The 24,516-nt window shown below is 42.3% G+C and overlaps 1 protein-coding gene across 1 annotated transcript; it reads left to right on the top strand.

The window, feature by feature from the left end:
* The first annotated feature begins 1,445 nt into the window (after positions 1 to 1,445).
* nos2b (nitric oxide synthase 2b, inducible) lies at positions 1,446 to 24,515 on the top strand. Its single transcript, XM_063204556.1, has 25 exons — positions 1,446 to 1,493; positions 1,592 to 1,699; positions 1,804 to 1,952; positions 2,890 to 3,052; positions 3,228 to 3,319; positions 3,690 to 3,831; positions 4,195 to 4,334; positions 8,661 to 8,835; positions 9,453 to 9,554; positions 11,178 to 11,372; positions 12,520 to 12,602; positions 13,905 to 14,049; positions 14,325 to 14,429; positions 14,709 to 14,758; positions 15,734 to 15,908; positions 16,493 to 16,613; positions 19,339 to 19,417; positions 19,734 to 19,927; positions 20,229 to 20,395; positions 20,906 to 21,116; positions 21,761 to 21,848; positions 22,535 to 22,653; positions 22,991 to 23,139; positions 23,608 to 23,802; positions 24,422 to 24,515. Exons 1-25 carry the CDS (start codon positions 1,446 to 1,448, stop codon positions 24,470 to 24,472), a joined length of 3,246 nt encoding a protein of 1,081 aa, XP_063060626.1. The 3' UTR covers positions 24,473 to 24,515.
* The last annotated feature ends 1 nt before the right edge of the window (position 24,516 follows it).

The following is a 24,516-nucleotide window of genomic DNA, read 5'->3' as shown; positions in this document are numbered from 1 at the left end:
TGAGGTTATGCATGCAAGGATTGAAGGGTAGGCTACCTTTCATTTGCAACTGTTTCAGGCCGATCCACACACACACAAGTTTCAGCAATAGATTCAATCAGATTAAGCAAGTGATCCAATCAACATGGCAACTTTGGACTTTGGTGTCCATGTACACAATTCACCGTTGGGGGGCTTGCTGCTGTGCATGCCTCTCATTGACGAGGTAAGCTAGAAAAAAGAGCATCTATTGATTCACGTGTAGACCACCTCAAAGCAACTTTCACTCAAAGCTTTCACTGTAAAGCTTTAGGCCTATTCATGTCTCTCTGTCTCTCAGACACGTATTCCCACCCACACAGCCTATAGGCCTATTCATCACTGTATTACGCAAGTGATCCAAAGCATGATTTATACTCTGGATTGAAAATTACACACACTCACTGGGTAATATAAACAATATTCTTAATTTCTCATCCCAAACTTCTTCATTCATATTTCTCTGTGTCAAATTATTATGTAGGCCTACACAATCTATTTGAATTAAATCTTTAATTAAACCTCCAAATAGGAACCTAAAAACGATTGTTTATGAAACACTGAATTGATCTTCATGCTAATTTATGACTCAAATACTGTTTCCAGAAAAGTGTCCAAAAATAAAAGTCCCATAATTGAGGAAATACTCCTTTTGTATAAATTTGGTTGTTTTTACACCTATCAAAACGAAAAGCATTTGAAGATTATTTGAAATTGAATTAGATCACGCAAAGGAGCTATAAGACTATGTATGCTATTGACTTTTGCTGTTGAAGTGAAGTGGGCTACCCTTAACAACAAGTGCATTGAAATGTAGGCTACTGTGCATACTGCTTTCGTAGGCTACTAAAGTGTATGAGTAGGCCTAGCCTATACTGGGGCGAGTTTCTCAAAAGAGAAGTTGTTAGCCTGTTAACAACTTCGATAGTTGCCAATGGGAAAATGCATTGAAAACAACAAAGTAGCTAATGTAGTAAGCAACTTTTGTTTTGAGAAATTCACCCCTGCTTTGAAGTAGGCCTACAAAACAAATAAATAATATTTTATAGTTCCAGTGTACTATAGGCCTACGATTTAATAGGCCTACTTAGGCTAATCATATGGGCCTAAGTAGGCATAGCCTAGGCCTAGGCTAGGCTATAGTATGTGTCTTCGCGGACATCATGCACCTGCTTGAGAAACCACGCTCCATCCGTCACAGCCCATAAATACCTGACTGTCATGGGCAGGTTGTCAGTTTGGGGTAGTTTGGCGTTCGGGACAAGGAAAGCGCTGCGTTATGACCTTTCATTCACTGCGCTTCAGGACCACCAAGCAGACGTGCGTAATATAGTAAGCTACAGTAGTCGATTAGATTTGCCTTTCACCCACACTAACGGGGTTTTTTGGTCTCTGAAAGGATTTTAAAGATAAATTATTTTTTGGAAATGGTTGTATCGAAAGAATTAAAAAGCCGCCCCAATGAGGAGATCAAGGTGAGTCAAAACTATTAGGACATTTTTTATTTTCTCGTATAAACAATCAATTCAAAATGTGTAACTCAATTGTCTTTTTGTGTGATTTTTTTTTCCAGAAATGGGAGCCAGAGGCTTTTGGCAAATGTCCATTTTCTTCCATTAGGCTGCGTAACTTCAAGGATGAGTCGACTTTCCAAGACACCCTCCATCACAAGGCTGTAAAGGTATATCGTGTTAAATGTTGCATAACAAGCCTACATGGGCTAATATATATTACGCACGCACAGTCAGTCATGTTAAATGCAATGCCATCTTTGTTTGCTGTTAGAAAGTGCCATGCAAGTCGAGTGTCTGCCATGGATCCGTCATGTTTCCAAAGTCCTTGCTGCGCGCTCCTTCGGACTCTCTTCCCAACGGCGGTGAACTTTTGGTGCAAGCGCTTGACTTCGTCAATCAATTTTACAATTCATTGAAAAGGTGCGTTTTCGTTGTTTGGACACACGTTCACACACACTCGCGCTCGTGCGCACGCACGCCAAGCGCAATTTTGGCAACCAGACGCAAGCACATCGAGAACACGATTGGACGCCTCTGTTCAATTTGATCTTAGTTTGTAATGAATACATAAAGAATACGTTGGTGCCAATGGCTCAGATGGCTTTGAAAATGTGCGTTAGGAGCGCAACCAGGACAAAAGTTAACCCATCCATCACTCTTCAAGATTCAAGATTCAAGATTCTTTTTAATGGTCCCGAAGGAAATTTGTCAGTAACACTATGGGAAATATTAGGCTACTTTTCGATTACTTTGTCATGTGTTAGCCTGTATGAATAGGCTGTGCCAAAAGGCATTTTAAAATCAAATTGCATCTTAATTGTTTTATTTTAATTTTAGGCTGTTTGCATTTCATATGGGTGCTGTAATAGGACCTCACTCTCTTATACAGTGTTCCCTAATACCCAATTTGATATCACTCCTAGCTACCTTGTTGTGCATCACCATATAGGTAAATATCCACTAGTACACATAAAATCATGATTCATTGTTATGCTAGAAATCATGTAATAGGCATGTGTAAATGTGCTCTCTCTCACTCACACTCTCTCTCTCTCACTCTCATTCTCACTCTCACACACACACACACACGCAACACACACACACACACACACACACACACACACTACTAACCCGGTTGTGGCGAAATCTTTCATCCCCTCAGATGTGTCCATACTGAACAAAAGATGAGCTGGTCTCAGCATGCATGTATTGACTTGTCTTGTTTTTGTCCCGTGTTGTCAAGTCTTGTCTAATGTCTGTGAGAATCACTGAAGCCACGCCAAAGTCAATTTTCTGTTTCATGTGTAACAGACAATAAAGTTTTTATCTAATCTAATCTCTCTAATCTAATCTGTAGTTACAGAGTGGAGGAGCGCTTGGCCCGGATTGAGCAGGTCAGTGCTGAGATTGAAGCTACTGGCACATATGAGCTGACCACAGATGAGTTGGCCTTTGGAGCTAAACAGGCGTGGAGAAATGCCCCCCGATGCATTGGAAGGATACAGTGGTCCAATCTACAGGTGGGTTTAGACACAGACATGACCGTGTTTGTTCATTACTAATTTCACTGCACGCTAGCTTAAGGCTAGGGTTGTATGTGTGAAATAAATTACTCTTCTCTACTATTACTCTCTTACTCATTTGTGGGTATGGGGTCCATGCCCCTGTTATAAAAAGACTTCTGATCATTTGTAGGTGTTTGATGCTCGGAAGTGTACCACCAGCAAGGGCATGTTTCAGCACCTTTGTGAGCATCTCCAGTTTGCCACCAATGGAGGAAATATAAGGTAGGCCTACATCTTGTAGGGGCAGCCGTAGCTTAGTGGTTAGAGAGAGTTGGTCTTTCAATCTAGGGGTTGCCGGTTTGAGTCCCCCCTGACCTCTCCCTACATCTCCATCCATGGCTAAAGTGCCCTTGAGCAAGGCACCTTACCCCACATTGCTCCAGGGACTGTAACCAATACCCTGAAAAATAATAGTTGTAAGTCGCTTTGAATAAATGAAAGCATCAGCTAAGTGCAATGTAATGTAATGTAATACATCTGTTAAGCCATTTCCCTATTTATAGCCTATTGTAGACTTATGCACATAATGCATATTGTGCAGATAACTAATAATTAACAACTATTGAAAATCAATGATTCTACGGCCTTGTAGGTCTGCGATCACAATATTCGCCCAGAGAACTGACGGGAAGCACGACTTCCGTGTGTGGAACAGCATGCTTATCAAGTACGCTGGTTATCAAATGCCAGATGGGACCATACGCGGAGATCCTGCCACTCTGGACTTCACTAAGGTACGGTACACATACAGACACACAGACACACACAGACACACACACAGACAGACACACACAGACACAGACACAGACACACACACACACACACACACACACACACACACACACACACACACACACACACACACACACACACACACACACACACGTGCACAGAAATCTGGCTCATGGCACTTGTCTTCCCTTCCCACCCACCCATCAATTCATTCAGTGTGTCCTTAAAGTTTATCGATGAGATCATAACATCATAACATCGTAACAGTGATACTTGAACATGTAATAAAAGTGACTACATTTAGGCTACCTAAATTCACCCTACTTTCATACTGACAACAATAATAAAGAACCTCTTCTTCATAGATATGTATTCGCCTTGGGTGGACTCCGAAATATGGGACATTCGATGTTCTACCACTGGTTCTGCAGGCCAATGGAGAGGACCCGGAGGTCTTTGAGATACCACCCGAGTTGGTTTTGGAGGTTCCCTTGGAACACCCACAGTGAGTACAGTAGTGTAGGTGATGCGCGCACATCCAGTAAAACAGGTGCTGGATCAAACAAACGTGCGTAAAAGAGGAAAGAAAAATCCGCACACTGTTGCTGCTCACCGATTTATTGAACACAACGTTTCGACTGATTTTTCTTTCCTCTTTTATACTCACGGTGAGTCCCTCCCATTCCAGTCAAAATGTCTGTCCTGAAGTAGCCTGGCTAGCGGCAGCCTGAATTATTTGCGAGATTAAAGCTGTATTCATTTATTCCTCGGATCTGAGGCTTATATCCTCACTGTAAGCCAATAGGCAAGCAGAAAAGGGTTGTGTTAGTGCATGTTACCAAGCAACTTCCTCGAATATCTGAGGGGCAGTTGAATGAAGTGTTTGAAGCATTCTAAATGCACAGTAGTGTGTAGGCCTACAGCATGCTGTATTTCACCTAGAAGTGTTTCAGATTGTCTGGTTACGGCCCTGAATACAACATGAAGATATTGTGCCCGAATCATCTTTTCGTTTTCCTGTAGGGGAGACGTGGTTTATGATTGATCATGACTGTTAATTGGACGCTACAAATGTCTATCATTGTGCGTATAGCCAATCAAAGCCAAACATTACTTTTTCAAAAATAAACGTTTAACCTAAACTTTTAGAAGAGCAATCACAGATGATGTCTAATGATTTCATCTGTAACTAGTGCTTGTGGATTAGTATGTCTTGTCCTCCCTCCTAGTGCAGTGATTGGGTTTCGAAATTCATGTGAACATTTCAGCCATGCACCATTTCCCAATGTCAAGTGTTCTGATTGGATACCCTTTGGTGAACTTCTCGGAGTATCCAATCCCTAGGCGTTTCACGCACTACCAAGGCTAGAACATTTGACATTGGGAAATGGCTATGGTTTCCAAGTCGTCAGGCAGATCGGAACAAGTGTGCAAGGCATCATGCGAATTCCCAAGCTTGTTCTGAAGTAGCCTATAAGGCTTGATGGTACACCAATCTGTTACGCAACAGTTGCAGTTACATGTGCAGTAATGCATTCAGTTTCACCAAAACTCCCAAGCGAGACATAAAACAATAATGTCAATTTAATTTGGCAGAAAGCCAACAAAATGACTCCCACTCTAGTGTGTTATTATCTTATTGCAAAAGATCTTAATGGCCTTTCGTAGGCCACTTCATTCACAAACCAATGTGAAGGGCTGTTGACTACATGGCGTGTGAAACCCAGGGCATATTATCAGGGCCGTATCAAAATGTCCCGGGGCCCCTAGGCTACTACTGGTTGCTGTGGGGCCCTGTGGAAGGCAAATTTCGTAATGAAGTGTCAAAATTACGAGCTAGGAATTAAGGATAACATGGGAGTATTGACAGGATTTATAACTGTACTCAACACAGCAGAATTGAATCTCGTCACAATTCTGCAATTTTTGACTTTTGGACAATCTGTGGCCCCCTGGAAGGTGGGGGCCCCTAGGCTGCAGCCATATCTGCCCTGTGCATTAATCCGGCCCTGCATATTTTCCTGTCTCCACACGGCTCCCATAGGAATAAAGGGGATCAGCTTCTCCCCCGTCCACGAAGAATGGAGAAAAGTGGCATTCAGTCAATCAAGTCTGACTGCTATTTGTAGTATTTCGAGTTGACCAACGATAAAGTAGTTTCTCTGCCCTTTACTCTTGTCAGACTTCTTTCCTTAGATTGGCTCCATACTGGGTCAGAGGCTGGATACCTCTTTTCATATCAAAGCTCTCCACACACTCATTGTTTTGCTAATGATGCACTTGAAGTGAGTGTGTGAGTGAACAATTTCTGCTAGACGGTGTGTGTGTGTGTGTGTGTGTGTGTATGTGTGTGTGTGTGTGTGTGTGTGTGTGTGTGTGTGTGTGTGTGTGTGTGTGTGTGTGTGTGTGTGTGTGTGTGTGTGTGTGTGTGTGTGTGTGTGTGTGTGTGTGTGTGTGTGTGTTTGTTTGTGTGTGTGTGAGAGAGAGGGGGGAGGTGGCTCTATTGCATTGGGTGAAATCAGGCATTTTGGAAGCCTAATTATCATGACGTTCAAATCTATTCGAGACTTGGTCTGACCAAGAGCATAACAACTTACATTCTTAAACGGCATGGTTGACCCGTCTCCCTTGGTTAGATTAGATTAGATTAGATTAGATTAGATTATACTTTATTATCATGCAAGCATGAAAATTGTCTTTGGTCTCACAGGGTAAAAAACAGACAGACAGACAGACAGACAGACAGACAGACAGACAGACAGACAGACAGAAAACACACATACAAATGCATCCACCCCCCCTCCAGCCACCCCTCCCAGCACATCATATGCAAGTCAGTCATTAGTTCAAAATATCTCTAGCTTTGCCATAGCTTATTGACTATGGAAATTGCATTTGGAATAAAAGAATGTTTATAAATGTTCTTCTTAGCAATGAATGATCTATAGCGCCTCCCTGAGGGCAGCAGTTCAAACTCAGAGTGAAGAGGATGGATGGGGTCATCTAAAATGTTTGTTGCTTTCCTCTGAACTGCAGTCCTGTACAGGCTGTCCAGTGGTTTTTGGGGTCTTCCTATGATCTTCCCAGCCATTTTCACCACTCTGGACAGCCTGTTCTTGTTCAGCAGGGTGAGGTGGCCATACCAAACAGAAATGTTGTAGGTAAGGACACTCTCTATTAGGCTTACGTATGTCCTCTCCAATATGTTGCAGCTTACTCCAAAGCCTCTCAGTTTCCTGATTAAAAACAACCGTTGATTGGCCTTTTTGCATATTGCATCAACATTATCTGTGAAGTTAAGCTTGCAATCAATATATGTGCCTAGATACTTAAAACAGCTGACAATTTCAACATTTTGATCAGAGATTAAAAGTGGTGAAGGGACACCAGTATAATTAAGAATTAGCTCCTTGGTTTTGGAAACATTAAGTAAAAGTGAGCTATTCTTACACCACTGCTCTAGCTTAAAAACATGATCCACGTATTCAGATATGCTGTCGTTCTGATAAAAGAGTCCCACTAGAGCCATATCATCAGCATATTTCACTAACTTAAAAACATTGTGGTGCAGTGACATTTCATTAGTATACACAGAGAACAACACAGGAGACAGACAGCATCCTTGTGGGGCCCCCGTGTTGAGGATTAGTTCCTCTGAGAGCAAGTCTCTGGTGCGTACTCGTTGTGGGCGGTCAGTTAAAAAATCCTTTATCCAGTGCACCAATCCTCCATCAGCCCCTAGGTCTAGGAGCCTTTGGAGTAAAATGTGGATTTGCATTGTGTTAAAAGCTGCTGTAAAATCAATAAATAAAATCCGTGCATATGCCTTGGCATTTTGCAGGTGTTTGGTGAGCATGTTAGTCAAAATGAGGGTGGCATCTTCAGTCCCTCTGTGAGGCTTATACGCAAACTGCATGGGATCCAGGTGTTGGTTAAGGGATGCAGTGAGATGTCTGATTACAACCCTCTCCATGCATTTTGCCAGAATGGGGGTCAAGGCAACCGGGCAACCGTTTGCTACTGGTCGAGAGCAGAACAGGCTGAGCCAAAGTTTAAACCAAACATTTCTTAGTCCCAATAGAACGTCTGCAATACAACATCACTGCCTTGAACACGCCTCTACCCAGGACGGTTGGAAATGCTCAAAGTTGATTAGTTCCCGACAAAGTGGGTGGAGTTTCCCGTTGTGGAGGGAACCCGAAAGTACCTGAACAAACAATTTTCCTGAGTGAGTGTAGCTGAGCCGAAGGTGTTGCGTCACTGTGAGGGCGGAGCCTGGGTAGTGTTTTAGGGCATCAGGTTAAATGGCACCATAGATGTGTATAGAAGTCTTCTATACACATCTATGAATGGCACCAGCAGTCATTTTTCCAGAATTCCAATTCCAGAATTCCAAATCCAATTCCAGAATTCCTGGGTGGACCTGATGATGCTGCACACCAAGCACATTGTTTGCTTTGAAGAAAAATAAAAAGCTGTTAAGTCAAGCGGTAAACCTTCTTTAACAGGGCATTTGCAATCATTCAGTTACTAGTGCCTGCCTGTGCATGGGAGTTAAAACTTTTGGCACCAGTGCGACTTCACATATTAAAATCGCATCACTCTTTAGTTGCAGGAAATATATTTTACAAAAAACCATCACACACACACACACACACACACACACACACACACACACACACACACACACACACACACACACACACACACACACACTGAGCCTTGCCATACGTAGCTTCCCCTCAAGGTCTGATAAGTAATGAGACTTGTCAGTTATCATCACTGATGATGTGCTGTAATCCATGACATAATGTGGCCTTCTCTTCCTTAGATATGACTGGTTTAAGGACCTCCAGCTCAGGTGGTATACCGTGCCTGCAGTGACCAACATGTTGCTAGAGATCGGTGGACTGGAGTTCTCGGCCTGCCCCTTCAGCGGCTGGTACATGGGCACAGAGATTGGAGTAAGGGATTTGTGTGACACCCGGCGCTACAATATACTGGAGGTATGGCCACAGAGAGCCTGTCACAACCAGGCAAGCGAACTAGGCAATTGCCTATGGGCCCCAGGTGAAAGGGGGTCCCCAGTCAATGATATGTATTCGTATTTGTATGATATGCATCTATACTTTGAAAGGGCCACAATGACATCTTTGTGAGTGGGGCAACACCTCCCTAGTAATTTCAATGACCAAAAAGTGCAATGATACTGCGAACAAAGTCTCTCTTGAGGGGAGTGAAGAGAGGGAAAGGGCCCCAAGTCCTTTTTTGTCTAGGGCCTACATCGGCCCTGGGCTCCGTTTCCCGAAAGCATCGTTGCAAACCAGTCAGCAAATTAGTTGGTTGCTTATGGAAAGTTGCATTGCAACCAACTTACTTAGCAACAATGATGTTTAGAAACGCACCCATGGGCCAAATATTTTCCTAAATAGCAAATAATTACTAAATACAAGGACTTTGTCATGACTTTTAACCATATACATGTAAAATAAAATAGGCCTACTGTATTTAATATTTATGTGTGTGTGTGTGTGTGTGTGTGTGTGTGTGTGTGTGTGTGTGTGTGTGTGTGTGTGTGTGTGTGTGTGTGTGTGTGTGTGTGTGTGTGTCTTCTGTATGACAGCAAGTTGGTCGTAAGATGGGCTTGGAAACTCAAAGGCTCTCGTCTCTTTGGAAGGACCAGGCCCTACTGGCTGTCAACATCGCTGTTCTTCACAGTTTCCAGGTTGGAGCACTTGCCAAATGCTCAGAGGTGTCAGAAATAGGGCTGCACAATATCAGAAAAAAATTCGACATTCGATAACAGCATGCAATACCTCGATAGCGATCTTATCACTGATTTGTCGGTCTGTGTGGAGAGCGTGGCTTTGGTCATGGCGGGCTTCTTCCGCATTTGTTGATATTCAGCTATTGATCCTTGTTTGCGATAATTAAGTAATTTTCGCAATACGCACATCGCCACTCTTGATATCGCGATTTTGATGCATTTTCGATATATTGTGCAGTCCTAATCAAAAGTAAAAGTTAAAAAAAAGAAACAGTTTGCTTCCAACATGTAGTAACTTATCTGAGTAACAAGTAGACCCATGTACTTGTCTTAAGATCAGCTAACTCTAACTTTAACTCTGCAGTGGTTGGATCAAATTTGTTGTTTTCATTGTTTTTCAGTAACAGAACAGTCTATCTGATTAGGTACAATGGAGTAAATGGTGTAACAGCTATGTAATGTCATGTGCTAGTTTTGTAATTACTATACACAACAAATGTACTTTGACTTTTGACACCTCAGCACATGCTACAGTATACAAACACAACAATGGGCAAGCTAGCTTACACACAGTCTTAGTATGTTACGTCTGTACAGCCTCTTTGTTTCAGCTCTTTTCTATAATCTGAGAACAATTAGGCTAGCACACATATTTAGCCAGGAATATGTAGCATTAGATAATAACCTCTCCATATGTGCCATACCATATTGATTGATTGATTTTGCATGGCATTATAGGCTACACAATGGTGGGCAAAATAGATTAACTTTATAATGATCATAAATGATCACCTGGTTGCATTATACAGGTAAAACAAGGTCATTTCGAATATATGGCACTAGATTGTAACTAGGCTAATGAATCCATTATGTCCATCACTGATTATACAATAATGTAACTTGGTTGTGTACCATTGGGTTGGGTATGAGTCTGTTTCTGAGTGATCTTCCTTGCTGTTCATAGAAAAACAAAGTGACCATCACTGATCCTTTTTTTGCATCTGATAATGGTACAATAATGTAACTTGGTTGTGTACCATTTGGTTGGGCATATGGTGGCCAGACGTCCGTCTTTAGGATGGATCGTCCGTCTTTTTTATTTTTTATTTTTTTTATTTGTAGTTTATTTGGCAGGGACAATGCAGTGCACATTGTTACAAACATGACATGGCAGAGCCATGACACAACTTGCAGATGTGAATACATGAAAGGTTTATAGCTAGATAGCTAATTTGCAACCTCAGTCCCTGATCAGGCTACCTACTCTAATAAAACATATAAATCATCTAAAAGTACAATTGTACAATACAGTATATAAGACAATAATAAGCCAATTTGAAACATGCTCCCTATAATATAATTTTAGTGCCTTGTCCGGCATAAGGCACAGTTTTAAGCCGGACAAAAATGCAGTAAAATGCATGAAATTGCATCTAAGAAACGCACATTTTCTTGGAGGACGACCCCCAAAAAAACCCTGTCCGAAAATATGTCCTCCTTTTTCCTGTCACAGTGATTTTCCTGTCACCCTAGTTGGGTATGAATCTGTTTCTGAGTGCTCTTCCTTGCTGTTCATACTAGAAAAACAAGGTGACCATCACGGATCACTATTCAGCCTCCGAGTCCTTCAAGCAGCACCTGGAGACAGAGTACCGTGTCCGTGGAGGGTGCCCCGCTGACTGGGTCTGGTTGGTTCCACCCATGTCAGGTTCTCTCACGACTGTCTTCCACCAGGAAATGGCCAACTACATCCTTTCACCGTTCTACTACTACCAGGTGCCAGAAGCATGATCTTATGGCTGTGCCAGAGCCATCTAATAACAGAGTTGCGCAAACCGGGGACCAGGAAGTCGGTTGGTGATGTGATTCGCGTAGATTAAAATGTCTCTTAACAGTAAACGTCTGTTCGTTGGAAACTAACACAGAACCATCACATACCAAACAAAGATTAAGTACAAACAAATTACATTACCTTTACCACATTTTCTGTGTTCTACGGCCACCTCCTAGAACTAAGTAACTTCTAATAGAACTAAAGTCAATGGGGATTTCCATGTTAACGCTCCGTGAGGCTCCATGAGAGCCGCCATTGCTGTGGAAAGATTGGTCCATAGAGGTCTATGGGAGTGACGTAACTCTGTTATTAGATGGCTCTGGGCTGTGCTAAACACAGAATCAAACTGATTTAACCCCTTTGCACAGAGTCTGTGTTCCTTATTGTCAACAAAATTGCGGAGATCAAGTCTTAACCTGTTACTTTAAGGTCTCGATAATGTCATAGTAATGTTGTTATGATGTAGTTTAGTGTGTTCTGCAGTGGTCAGGCAGGCCCGCCCATCAGTACAAAGAGGCTGCAGCAGGTGTGTAGTCAGTGTGAGCAGTCATGGCCCAAAAATGTATACACCTGCTGGTCCTTGATCCAAGTTGGATTCCATTACCAATGGGTCGGACTTTGGGTGGGGAAGTGTATCATTTTTCTCTGGCTTGCATCCTCTTCCTTGATGGAAGTGCCTTTTAAATATGGTATCTACCTCCCGAGATTTTCTCAAGGGAGAATACCCTTGTCTTGTACCCATCTCCTTGTAAATGATTGTGGAGGGGCAGGAAAATTAATGGTTGGAAAATAGATATTCCCAACCATTAATTTTGTTGCCACTCCACAATGATTTACAATGAGATAGGTATACGCTTAGTATACCGGTATTACAATTCTATCACGATAAAAAATCCTTTCACACTGTAATCTGTGCAGGCCTACGTATACTTACCTATCTATACTGTAAATACAAATTAATTGTCAAAATAGAGAAGACACGCACGGCAGGGTGTGGTGTGACATATGTACAGACACATGATTTGTCATAACTTACATCATTTTGATGCACATCTACCACTTGTTGTTCTTGTTTGTTGTTGTTTATAGCCTGAGGCCTGGGAAACACATGTCTGGAAAGATGAGAGCAAGAAACTGAAGAAAAGAGAAATCCACTTCTGTGCTGTGGCCAGGTTTTAATCTCGTTGTTTATTCCCCATTTGATATAAAATAGCTGTGGTTTTCCTTGAAGTAAGTTCCAAACAAACTGCCCCCTATTGACATTTTGCAGGCAGTTGGTGTTGGTGAACTGTGATAAATAACGGACTCCAGTATATCCCTAAACAACCATATCCCTTCAATGACACACATTATGTGCACACACCATCACAACAATTGAAAAAAGAAAAACATGCTTCAATGTCCAGATTTTTCCATTTGTTCATGGGTAGTGATGGTGTATGTATATGGCCATAGTGGTCAGAGCCCTTTGCTTGCATGGTCATACACCTCTTCCAAATATGCAGTTCGCCAGCTTCAGGTCACCAACACCAACTAGGAAATAGCTTAAAAGTCCTGTACCATCAGTGATATAATTCAAATATTTGGTACTGTATGCTATTTTAAAGCATTTAAAGGACCAGTTTGGTCAATTTCAATATGCTGTTGTATTGCTCACGCTACTTGACTTGACAGTACCCGATGATGCCACATTTTTCGGCTCAACCCTTTCCGAGATATGAGCTATTCTAATGGGGCAGCGTTTGTTTAAATTTTTTTTAAATTAACATAGTCCCACTCCAAATATTTTCCAAAAAGGTACCGCTGTTTGCTAGTTGTCTGCTGATGTTGTATAACCTTTTGGTTGTTTTTGGGAATAAATAAGAATGTTTTTTTGAAATGTAAACAAAGCTCTGCCCCCATTACAATGAGCAGGATCTCAGAAAAGGCTGAAGAAGAAAAAAAAATCTCAGGTACTGACAAGTCCAGGGTAGTGTGAGCATTACAACTGCATTTTGAAATTGACTGAACTGGTCCTTTAAAGGGACACTGTGTGAGATTTTGAGTTGTTTATTTCCAGAATTCATGCTGCCCATTCACTAATGTTACCTTTTTCATGAATACTTACCACCAGCATCAAATTCAAGTATTCATTATGACAGGAAAAATTTCACTTTTCATACATGGAAAGGGGGATCTTCTCCATGGACCGCCATTTTGAATTTCCAAAAATAGCCATTTTTAGCTGCAAAAACGACTGTACTTGGACCATACTAGAAAATATTTGTTTATTACTTAGTAAACATTCATGTAAAGATCAAATTTGGCAATAGGCAGCCCAGTTTCAATGAGCAGCATAGTTGCAGTACCTTTTTTGACCATTTCCTGCACAATGTCCCTTTAACACAAGATGCTAACATTTACATCTTGCTGGGTCACATATTAGCGTAATGGAAATCACTATTGAGTGTTTACATGGCCTCTCTATCCCACAGAGCAGCACTCTTCACCGTGTTGCTGATGCGGAGAGCCATGGCCCTGCGTGTGCGCTCCACTGTGCTGTACGCCACAGAAACCGGGAAGTCACAGACTCTGGCCAAAAACCTCAACTCCATGCTCAGCTGTGCCTTCAACTCCAGGGTAGGAGGCAACAATCTTAAATGAAGTCATTCTCGTTTGAGTAGCAGCACACAGCCCATACCGTACAAGGCTCGTCTGTTTAATGCACTTAGACACGGCCACTATAATTTGTCGCTTTTAGAATGGCGATGGATATAAAGCATTACTATAATGCTTGTAATGCCCTAGTTGTGTAGTACTACACTACTACTATATAAAGGTGTTACACAGTTGGAGTGCAGTGCATTACAATCCAATCTATCATCCAACCAACTTTACCTTTGCACCATCCTCAGCTGCTGTGCATGAAAGATTACGTCATCAGTGACCTTGAAAAAGAGAGCCTACTTCTTATGGTGACCAGCACTTTTGGAAGTGGAGACTGCCCAGAGAATGGAGAGGTAAAAGGCACACTCTTTCTCAGGGTAAAATTTTGAGAATGCTGACAAATTACTTTACCTGAAGAAGGTTGGATGACTGAAACGTTGTATTAAAGTTTGTTGGTGGAATGGACAGTGTGGGGGATTTCTTTACACTTGAATGACAACCACACTGTGATAATATCGTACGCACCTGTCCAACTACAGAGGTGTGCAAAAGTGTCTTCTTGAACGGAGTATGCTGACAATATCATATGGAATATCACCAATGATGACCACCTGTATATCTTTCTGTCGCAGAGTTTCAAAAAGGCCCTCTTCAGTCTGCAATCCCTTGGAAATAAATTCAGGTCAGTCTGAATCCTACTGTTTTTGCAATGTTCAACACTTTCAACAAATCCAGAGGAGACACCATATGGCTTCATTACTAGAAGTGCTGATAACAATTCAAACTGGGTTAAATATCTCTATGCGCCAATACTACTACCACTTTTACAATGTCATAATAAGACAATGTAAATATTGCACTATACAAATTGCTTATTTTTATCTCACAATGCTACTATCGCTATGTCAGAATCGTCACAATAGGACATAACTAAAAATGCACAACAATACCTATTGTTAATATATGTTCTATGTATGTCTTCTGTCGCCCAGTCTTGCACTTTGCTGTATATATTGTATACATACTCTATATCTGTACTGTCTTACATGCACTGGTCATACAAAGAATTTGAAATTACGTTTCTTGCTTTCCCATGCAGACATAGACTAATCTAGGTAAGGACATAGACAGTATAGACATAGACAGTACTCATACATGGACATAAGACAGTATGGACATAGACAGTGCTCATACAGACATTTAAAGTGCAAGACTGGACAACAGAAGACTTGTAGAGAACATACATTAAGAAGAGGTATTTGTTGTGCTTTTTCTAAAAGTCCTTTATAGTGCTCTGACATAGTAATAGTAGCATTTTGAAGAAAAATAAATATTAAAATAGGTCTAGGTCACACCAGCAGCTGTGTGTGTGTGTGTGTGTGTGTGTGTGTGTGTGTGTGTGTGTGTGTGTGTGTGTGTGTGTGTGTGTGTGTGTGTGTGTGTGTGTGTGTGTGTGTGTGTGTGTGTGTGTGTGTCTAATTGTCTATACCTTAAGTCTGTGTCTATGTCCGCATGGAAAAGTAAGAAACGTAATGTCAATTCTTTGTATGACCAGCGCATGTAAAGAAATTGACAATAAAGCCAACTTGACTTGACTTGACATGACTTGAACTTTTAAATTGACTTGAATTGTCTTACTAATTGTTCTCCCCCACAGATACTGTGTATTTGGCCTGGGTTCTCGCATGTACCCCCAGTTCTGTGCCTTTGCCCATGCTTTGGACGCCAGGTTGGCACTCCTTGGGGCCAAGTGTTTGCTCCCCGTTGGAGAGGGAGATGAGCTGAATGGGCAGGAAGACTCATTCCGTGCTTGGGCACAACAGGCTTTACAGGTTAGCTGAATTTACTGAGTAATAGGTTATCAGACAGTGCTGTAATGCCAGCAAAGATATAATTATGAGATAATTATGCCATTCACCTGTGAAGTATCGACACCATAAAACAACTGTGAAATCTAAACGTTCAAGTTCAAGTTTGTGTTATGCAAATAAATGTATCCAAGCCCAAATAGCTTGAAACACCATCAGGCCTACCTTCAGCTAGTTTAGTGTAGTTTAGTTTATTAGGATCCCCATTAGCTGGGCGCAGACCCAGCTATTCTTCCTGGGGTCCAACAATAAAATCACACACAATTAAAAGTTCTACACAAATCTGAACATTAATTTAGGCACCATACATTGAAAAGAAAGAAAGAAAAAATATAATGAATTAATTATAGCTAGTTAGGTCCATCCAAGTGATTATGAGGATGTGAAAAAATATAACAGAGCCCCACGCTTCGGGACAGCATCATGGCTAAGTAACTACTAAGCGACTTTATTTGTTGCAATACAATTGGCAACATTAGGAACCAACTAAGTCGCTAACATACCATTACATGCTATTGATGGTGGACTTTGTGTACCAATTATTTCAGGAGGCTTGCAAGGAATTCAGAATACAGGGTCAGCTCTCTGTCCTGGAAGGACCTTCAGACACCTGGGATCCTCATAGATACAGGGTGCAGCATGACAACAACCAGTTGGACCGCGTCAGAGGTAATCATCACCCAGACACAGAGCACTCTTTGAAGTCACGATATGACAGATTGTTATGTTGTTTTTGCTGTTCCTGCCTGTACTGTGCAGTGTTTACGTCTTCCAGTAGACGTTAAAATGTCATTGAAATGTCCAAAAACACATCTAAGATACCCTGATAAACCAGACTAAATGTGGAATTAAATGTGTAATTTAGTCTGGCCCTGATGAATGAGACATCGGAGGATTGTTGATGGGAACAATCCATTGTTTTTTAAACTGTGTCTGTGCCTTTTGGCCAACGCTTTGTCGTCACTCCCTGAAAACCCCATCTGATTTGCATCCAAAGATTCAAAACAAATCAAACCAAATGTCCTGCGTTGTGATTGGCCAACCAGATTCAGGGCATTGGGGCATTGCCCGAGGCTAGACCCACTCACAGGCAAAAATATTTTTGGCCGCTGGCGGGTGGGGCTAGTTTACTAGGCTACATCTAAGAGGCAGAGGCTAATGAACATGGAATGCAACACCAAAGTGACGATTCTGATACCTCCACACAGCCATGTGGAAAGTCTACCATCTTGAAAGCACCAATGAACAGTAACTTACTGTATGGATACATTCCAATATGCAGACTACCATCTTTTCTTGCTCACTTGCCTGCTTGTGCCCTCATGATGACGTCATCACGACGACAGAAAATTAATTCAATACCTTGCAAAAGCAGAATTCTAATGTCATTTCCTTCATTTGCAATTGTGATGGTGAATGAAGAACAGTCCCCGAAAAATTTTTGTGGCTAGGCTGACAGTGGGGAAAACTTTACTGTTTTCTCCACGGAAGCGGGGCGTCAGCAGCATGCGAGGCCACAAGCACAAGTGGAGGACGGAAATCTACATATTGGAATGCACCCTATACCTCCAAGCCCAGCAATTTCAGCGAGTGTAGGTCTAATTATAACCAAGGTAGTGAGTACTCTAGTGAGTACTCTGTCTCTGCTGTTTACTTCTCCCCGCCTGTTTAGTGCCGTGTTTACAGCTTCATGTGGCTGTTGTGGTATTTGTGGTGGTATTTGTGTAATGGCGTTCTAATGGCGTGTCCACGTTCCAACATGCAACATAACAATGACTTGTGAGGAAATGCATGCTCTCCACCACCAGATAACATTAGGCTGGTATGTTACGTTTAAAGGCTATGCATGTCATGCTCAGAGATACACACTGGTAGGGCCAACCCAACACTAGTCAGTTAGCTCACTAATTCCAAAGTTAGTCGACTAACCGCACAAATACACCTACCGCGACAAGAGTGAGGCGAGCGACGGAAGTAATTGACTTTGTATTGAGTCGCAAAAGCGACTCAAAAAAAAGTGACAAAAGCAAATCTGGAGACAAGAGGCGATTTGCGCGACGAGAGCGACAGTTTGAAGTTGAAATCCTTTCACTTTTCTATGACCTGGTTCGGCGACCAACCGTGACAACCAATGACTGTATAGAGGTCAGTGACCACAGCCAATGGGAATGTTTGAATGCTTTGCCTTCTGCTTGTAACGGACATACTGTAGTCGCTTCAATCGTGCGTATTGCTCTGTCGCTTGAATCGCATCGCGCCTGGTCTATTCGTGCTGTAATAGTTCTCTGCATGTGGTGACAGTGTTGCCAGATGTACGATAATTATCGTATTTGTACCATAGTTTTGCCCATTTTGTCCTCTGTACGATCAAAAAATCATTATGTACGAGTTGTCATTCAATTAATTTAGATGCCTTCCAACAACAATTTGGGTCTTGTACGATAATTTCCTCCCAAAAAGCCCCCCAAAAAGATCATTTTGAGGTTTTGGTACAATAATGCAGCATTTTCCATATGGCAACACTGTTTGGTGAGGACACATGGATAAGGATTATTTCTTGAAAAAAAAGAAAGAAAAGTCTGCAACACCAAGCTCCCGTTGCTTTTTTTAATGTGACGTTTCGGCACAAAAAAAAGCAACGGGAGCTTGGTGTCGCGGACTTTTCTTTCAGTTTTTTCATGGTATTTTTGCTGGTCCTGCACCCAATCTTTTTGAGACGGATGTGCGTATTTTTTTCTCTCTAACTAAGGATTATTTCTTCACACTCCCATCACACATGGGGCCTTCAAGTGACAGTGATATTACAGAGAGCAATTAAGTTGTCTGGTTAAATGCCTCAATCGAAATACTAATAAGTGAACCTTTTAATTAAAGAAAAACCCTCATTTACAACACTCAATAGTGGGATCCACATTAATCTTTGAGCTCAGAAATGACCAGAGGTGGACATCTCATTCAGGCGAATTACTAAGATTAGCAATTACATTGATTAGCGATAATACTTTCAGTCTGTTGAGGCCTACAGACAAAGCTTTTAACATCCTGTTAATGTTTCTATGCCCGATTCACACACACACATATATATATGTATCATAGTATATTGAAGGGTTTATTTGCAAAACGGTGTATCTCCATTTTTTGACTTTTGCATTTTATTATTGGAAATTACTGTTTAGAGGTCATATCACCCATGTGTGAATTCTTACCATTCAAATATTTTGAGAACATACTTTTTTAAGCTATATAAAATGCATTTTGCAATGCAGTTTAATGGAATGCCCAATACAAAAATGTCAATTTCCCAACATTCTATAAAATGGAGATGCACCGTTTTGCAAATAAAGCCTTCCTATGTATCATTTTCCTCACATCTTTTCATTCTACTGAACCATAGCATTGTCAGAGATACACTCTAAAGCTGTGATCCCGATGAAGCTGAAAAGGAAAGAAAACTTACAAAGTGCCTGGTCCAGGTAAGCAAAATGATTTCAGTAACTCACATACAAGCCCAAATGCATACTAAACTTACCATACTGTATATGTGTCATGTTTGTCATGTCATGTTTGTCTTATTTAGCAACATTAAACAAATTGTTTCAAAAGCTCATTTTCATTACTTAAGTGAGAAATTACTTTTGATCTCTCTCTACTTTTGATGAAACTGATTGAATGGAAACCTATCCATTGAGCATCATCTGACACCCTTGCCGAGTTTTTTAAGTTAAAAAAAAGTTTCTAATGGACTACTTTAAGTTTCTAATGGACTACCCTTGTGTCATTTGCGTTCAGTCGCTCTACAATCTTGGTGGAACTGGAGCAAGAGAGTGGGGCAGGGCCTTTAGAGTTTGTCCCAGGTGACCACGTGGGAGTATTTCCAGGGAACCCTGCAGAGCTGGTGACAGGGATCCTGAAACTCCTGACGGATGCCCCACCTACTAACCAGAGCTTACATCTGGAAACTCTTGCGACTTCCTCTGGCTCAGGTTGGTTGCTCTTGTTCAGAGCTGAACAAGTTACTGTAACAAAACCTCAGGGGAAGAAACATCTCAAACTTCACCATTAATTGCGTTAAATAAAAAAATGGCTTTGTGCAAGGACAAAGTTGAGAACAGCAGATTGTTGAAGACACGTTTTCATCCACTAAATGATATTAAAAGTGATCAGTGATGTTATTTTTTGTTTTGCACAAATGGTGATGGCAACTATAAGCACAATGTACTGTAGAAAGCTGTGTGTGTGTGTATGACCAGTATGAAGAGACTATATCTGTGTTATCATGTTCAGGCACGCCATGTTGGCAGCTGGACCGGCGCATCCCAGCATGCCCTCTAGCACAGGCCCTCACCTACTTCCTGGACATCACCAGCCCCCCCTCGCAGGCCCTGCTCTACAAGATTTCTCAGATCGCCACACATGTCAACGACAGGCAGCAGCTTCTCACGTTAGCTATGGTAATATGCTCAAATGTACTCAAATTTATTGAGTACTTTACTTGCTAAATCCAAACCTATCGTATCGTTGTATTTTGTATGTATAACTAAAGGTATCTTGATTTGTGTCGGTCCAAACCATATTATTATTGTTGTGTGTGTGTGTGTGTGTGTGTGTGTGTGTGTGTGTGTGTGTGTGTGTGTGTGTGTGTGTGTGTGTGTGTGTGTGTGTGTGTGTGTGTGTGTGTGTGTGTGTGTGTGAAAGTCACCCAGGACCCCGTTTCACAAAAATGTTGTTGTTGCTAACTGGTTACTGTTGGTTGCCAATGGGAAATTGCATTGCAACAAATAAAGTCAAAAATTAAGTTACTTAGCGATGATGCTGTCCCAAAGAGCACGTCCAGGGCTGTGTTATATTTTTCATATCCTCATCCTCATCCTCATCCAGCATCCTCATCCTCATCCAGCATCCTCATAATATATCACTGTTAATCTCAAATCCCCAATGACAACCTGATTGCTACATTTCAGGACTCTGAGGAGTATGTGCGATGGGTGAGTTTCTACAGGCCCACGCTTCTTGAGCTCGTCCAACTGTTCCCATCGCTGGAGCTCACAGCACCCTTCCTCCTCGCCCAGCTGCCGCTGCTGAAGCCACGCCTCTATTCCGTTAGCTCCTACCCTGACCTTTGCCCTGATGAGCTCCATCTCACCGTGACTGTTGTGAACTACCATACTCAAGGTTTGTGCATACAGTCTCTCCTTAGCCTGATTATCATCAACTTTCAAATATCTTCGAGACTTGGTCTGACCAAGACCAGAACAGTCAACGTTTGTTTCCCTAATGGCATGGTTGACCCGCCTCCCTAGCAGTGTTGCCAGATTGGCCATTTGGCATTTTTTTCAGCCGTTTTGGGCCCATAGAAGTCCATGTAATTTGTTGAATTTGGGCGGAATTTAGTAACCTGGCTCTCGCAGATGGATTGTGCGAGCTCACGAAGTGTAACGAAGATGCACGAAGCACTAGGGGTCTCGCGAGAGCCAGGCTAGGAATTTAGCGCATTTTGGCGGTTTCTGAGAAGCTTTTGGGCGGGATTTGGTCAGACACATCTGGCAACACTGCTCCCTAGGTCTGCTACTGGTGGACTGGTGTCTGACTAAGTGGATGGAGTTCCCGCTTTTTTTCGGGAGATCAGAAACAATATTTGCATTGCTCTTGGCCTGACTAGTCTTTTCCATCCAGCCTTTTTTCCCCCAAATGTAAGAACATTGGAATTTGATGGCGTGTGTGTGTGTGCTATGTGTTGATTCATTTGTACTTGTTCTCCAGTGACCCCCTCTATCTGCCTGTCTGTGTCTATGGTTATGTGTGGCTGTCCCTCACAGATGGGCACGGGCCACTCCATCATGGTGTCTGTAGCACCTGGCTAAATACAGTCAAGGAAGGAGACTTGGTGCCTTGTTTCCTTCACAGGTATGGAACTGAAACGAAAACATTAAAAAATGCTTCGTAAACCCCTAACACATGGGGTTCCACCAGTGGAAAGCTGTAATAGTTACTGAAAAAGCATTACTGCCATAGTACTATATCACTACGACAGAGCAGAGGGCCTTTATAATAACCTACATTACGACTTGGACAGCTTCGTGATGATGATGATGGCTTGAGAGCCGAAATGCGTTTGCACGTGTGTGCGGTAATTTGGCAAATCAGTCCCTTTGCTTTGCAGCCTTGGTGACACTAATCGATTCAGTATGCAGAGATGCAGCGGAGTACTAATGACCAAATTAATTATAATGTGGACACAACTCGCGGTCAGCCTTGTGGTGGGTCTGACCAGTAGTATTCTGTCTGATTATTAACTGATTTAAGGTTTCTTTTTCCTCTGCAATACCAATAATCCCTGTTATGGTTTTTTAAGCTGGTGCACTGTATGCAACAAATATAGCATTGCAGTGATTCAGCAAGGGATTGTGCTAATGAGTGAATCTCACAAAATAGACGCCAATGGTAATGCACAGGTGGTGGTGGCGGCAGACCACTGGTGTATGGGGTTGTGTTGAAAACGAATGGAATCAAATGATGCTTTGCACTTTGTTGGAGGAGTCGTTCAGAGGGCTTTAATTCTTGTCTCAAATCATTCTCTCTTTTGCTTTTAGTTCCAAAGGCTTCCACCTCCCAGACCGCAATGTACCAGTCATCTTGGTCGGGGCAGGGAGTGGCATCGCCCCCTATAGGGGATTTTGGCAACAGTGGCTTCATGATCTGGAAAAGACAGGTAAAGCAGTGTCCTACTGCTACAGTAGTACTGCATCAAAGAATGTTCTCTGTCATTAATGTGTGATGTTTGTGCCATTGATGGCAATGTCCATGTGTAATGGGATGATTTATGTGGAAATACAAGCGGCCCACCATCAGAAAATGTTTAATATCATAGACATAGGCCTACAGTATAACGGTTTGGCCGACTGGTATGTTATTGTTATTCTATCAAAACATTACAGTGCACATAAACTGGTTGACTACGGCTAGACGATGTCCCCAAAGACAATTGGTGCCCTAGGCCAGTGTTTCCCAACCTTTTTTCACCCAGTGACTGTGTCGGTTCTGCCCAGGTTTTACCGGTGTGCCCATGGGACTGGTGTTTGGCTGTCGCAGTGCGGACTTGGACCACTTGTACAAGGACGAGGTGCTGGAGATGAAACGCAGGGGCGTGTTCAGTACCATCAGCACTGCTTACTCACGCCAGCCCAGTCAGCCCAAGGTGAGAATTCGAAGTCTTCAGAAAACATACTTTTTTGTCAATTTATATTTTTTACAGCTCACGAACAATCCAAATGTATTTCTCTTCATCTTTAGTGATATAGACAGAAAAACAAGAATAAGATGGAAGAAGAATCCCAAACTGCTACATACGCACATGCACGCAGACACAGACACACACACACACACGTCACACAAATACACACAAGTCAAACACCACACGGTTTTATCCCCATGTCTTTCTCATAGTCACCATTTGCTCTCCCACCCACTTCTCTCTCTCTCTCTCTCTCTCTCTCTCTCTCTCTCTCTCTCTCTCTCTCTCTCACTCACTCACTCACTCACTCACTCACACACACACACACAATTTCAGCACTTCGCTCAATCACTCAATATATAACATGTCCAGGCATTGTTATTCACAGACAACAGTATCCAGACATATCTGCTCTGCTCTACTCTGCTCTAGATGTATGTGCAAGAGGTGCTGCGGGATTCGATGGCTGAGGAGCTGGTCCAGGCTCTGCACCAGCGCGGGGGGCACCTGTACGTCTGTGGGAGCATGAGCTTGGCCAAGGGGGTGGCGGACGTCGTAGAGGGCATCTTGGTGCATCGGCTTGGCATCTCGGCCCTGCAGGCCTCCCAATACCTGGCCCAACTTAAGGTGAGGAGCAGCATTACACTCCAAACACTAGTCAGTGTTGCCAGATGTGTCTGACCAAATCCCGCCCAAAAGCTTCGTGAAAATGCACCAAATTCCGCCCAAATTCAACAAATTACATTGACTTCTATGGGCCCAAAAGGTCTCAAAACGCCAAATGGCCAATTTTTCCGATATTTACCCGCAGCCGCTCATCCCAAGTAGCCCAATTGGGCGGGCACCCGCCCAATCTGGCAACACTGACACTAGTACGTATCATTAGATTTAGCAGAGGCTTTTACCTCAAGCAACCTATTAGTTCAAAACATGTAAACTGTATTGTTTGCAGTTCCTGGACTGGGTCAGACCAGTTTGAACCAGGCTGAAGCAGTTTCATCCAGTCAGAAACAGTCTGAACCACATTTAACTGGTTTGAGCCAGAACCCGTTTAAAACCATTCTGAAACTACTAGATTTAACTTGTTTGAACCCGTCTGAAACTGTTTGAGCCAGTCTGGAACAGAACCAGTTTAAACAGGTTTGAACTAGCCTGAACTGGTTTGAATTTGATTGAACCAGTTTGAACTCTTGGTGTGCTCTTCGAGTTAAAGATTAATGCTGATGACATTATTTTCTTTCTGCAGTGTGAGAAGCGGTACCATGAAGATATCTTTGGGGACAAAACATGCAAATGATGTGAACTTCGTCATCCGTTTCCACTGATTAACATACACATGAA

Source organism: Engraulis encrasicolus, chromosome 8 (genome assembly GCF_034702125.1).
Source record: "Engraulis encrasicolus isolate BLACKSEA-1 chromosome 8, IST_EnEncr_1.0, whole genome shotgun sequence".
NCBI lineage: Eukaryota > Metazoa > Chordata > Actinopteri > Clupeiformes > Engraulidae > Engraulis > Engraulis encrasicolus.
This window is presented reverse-complemented; position numbering and strand designations above follow the sequence as displayed.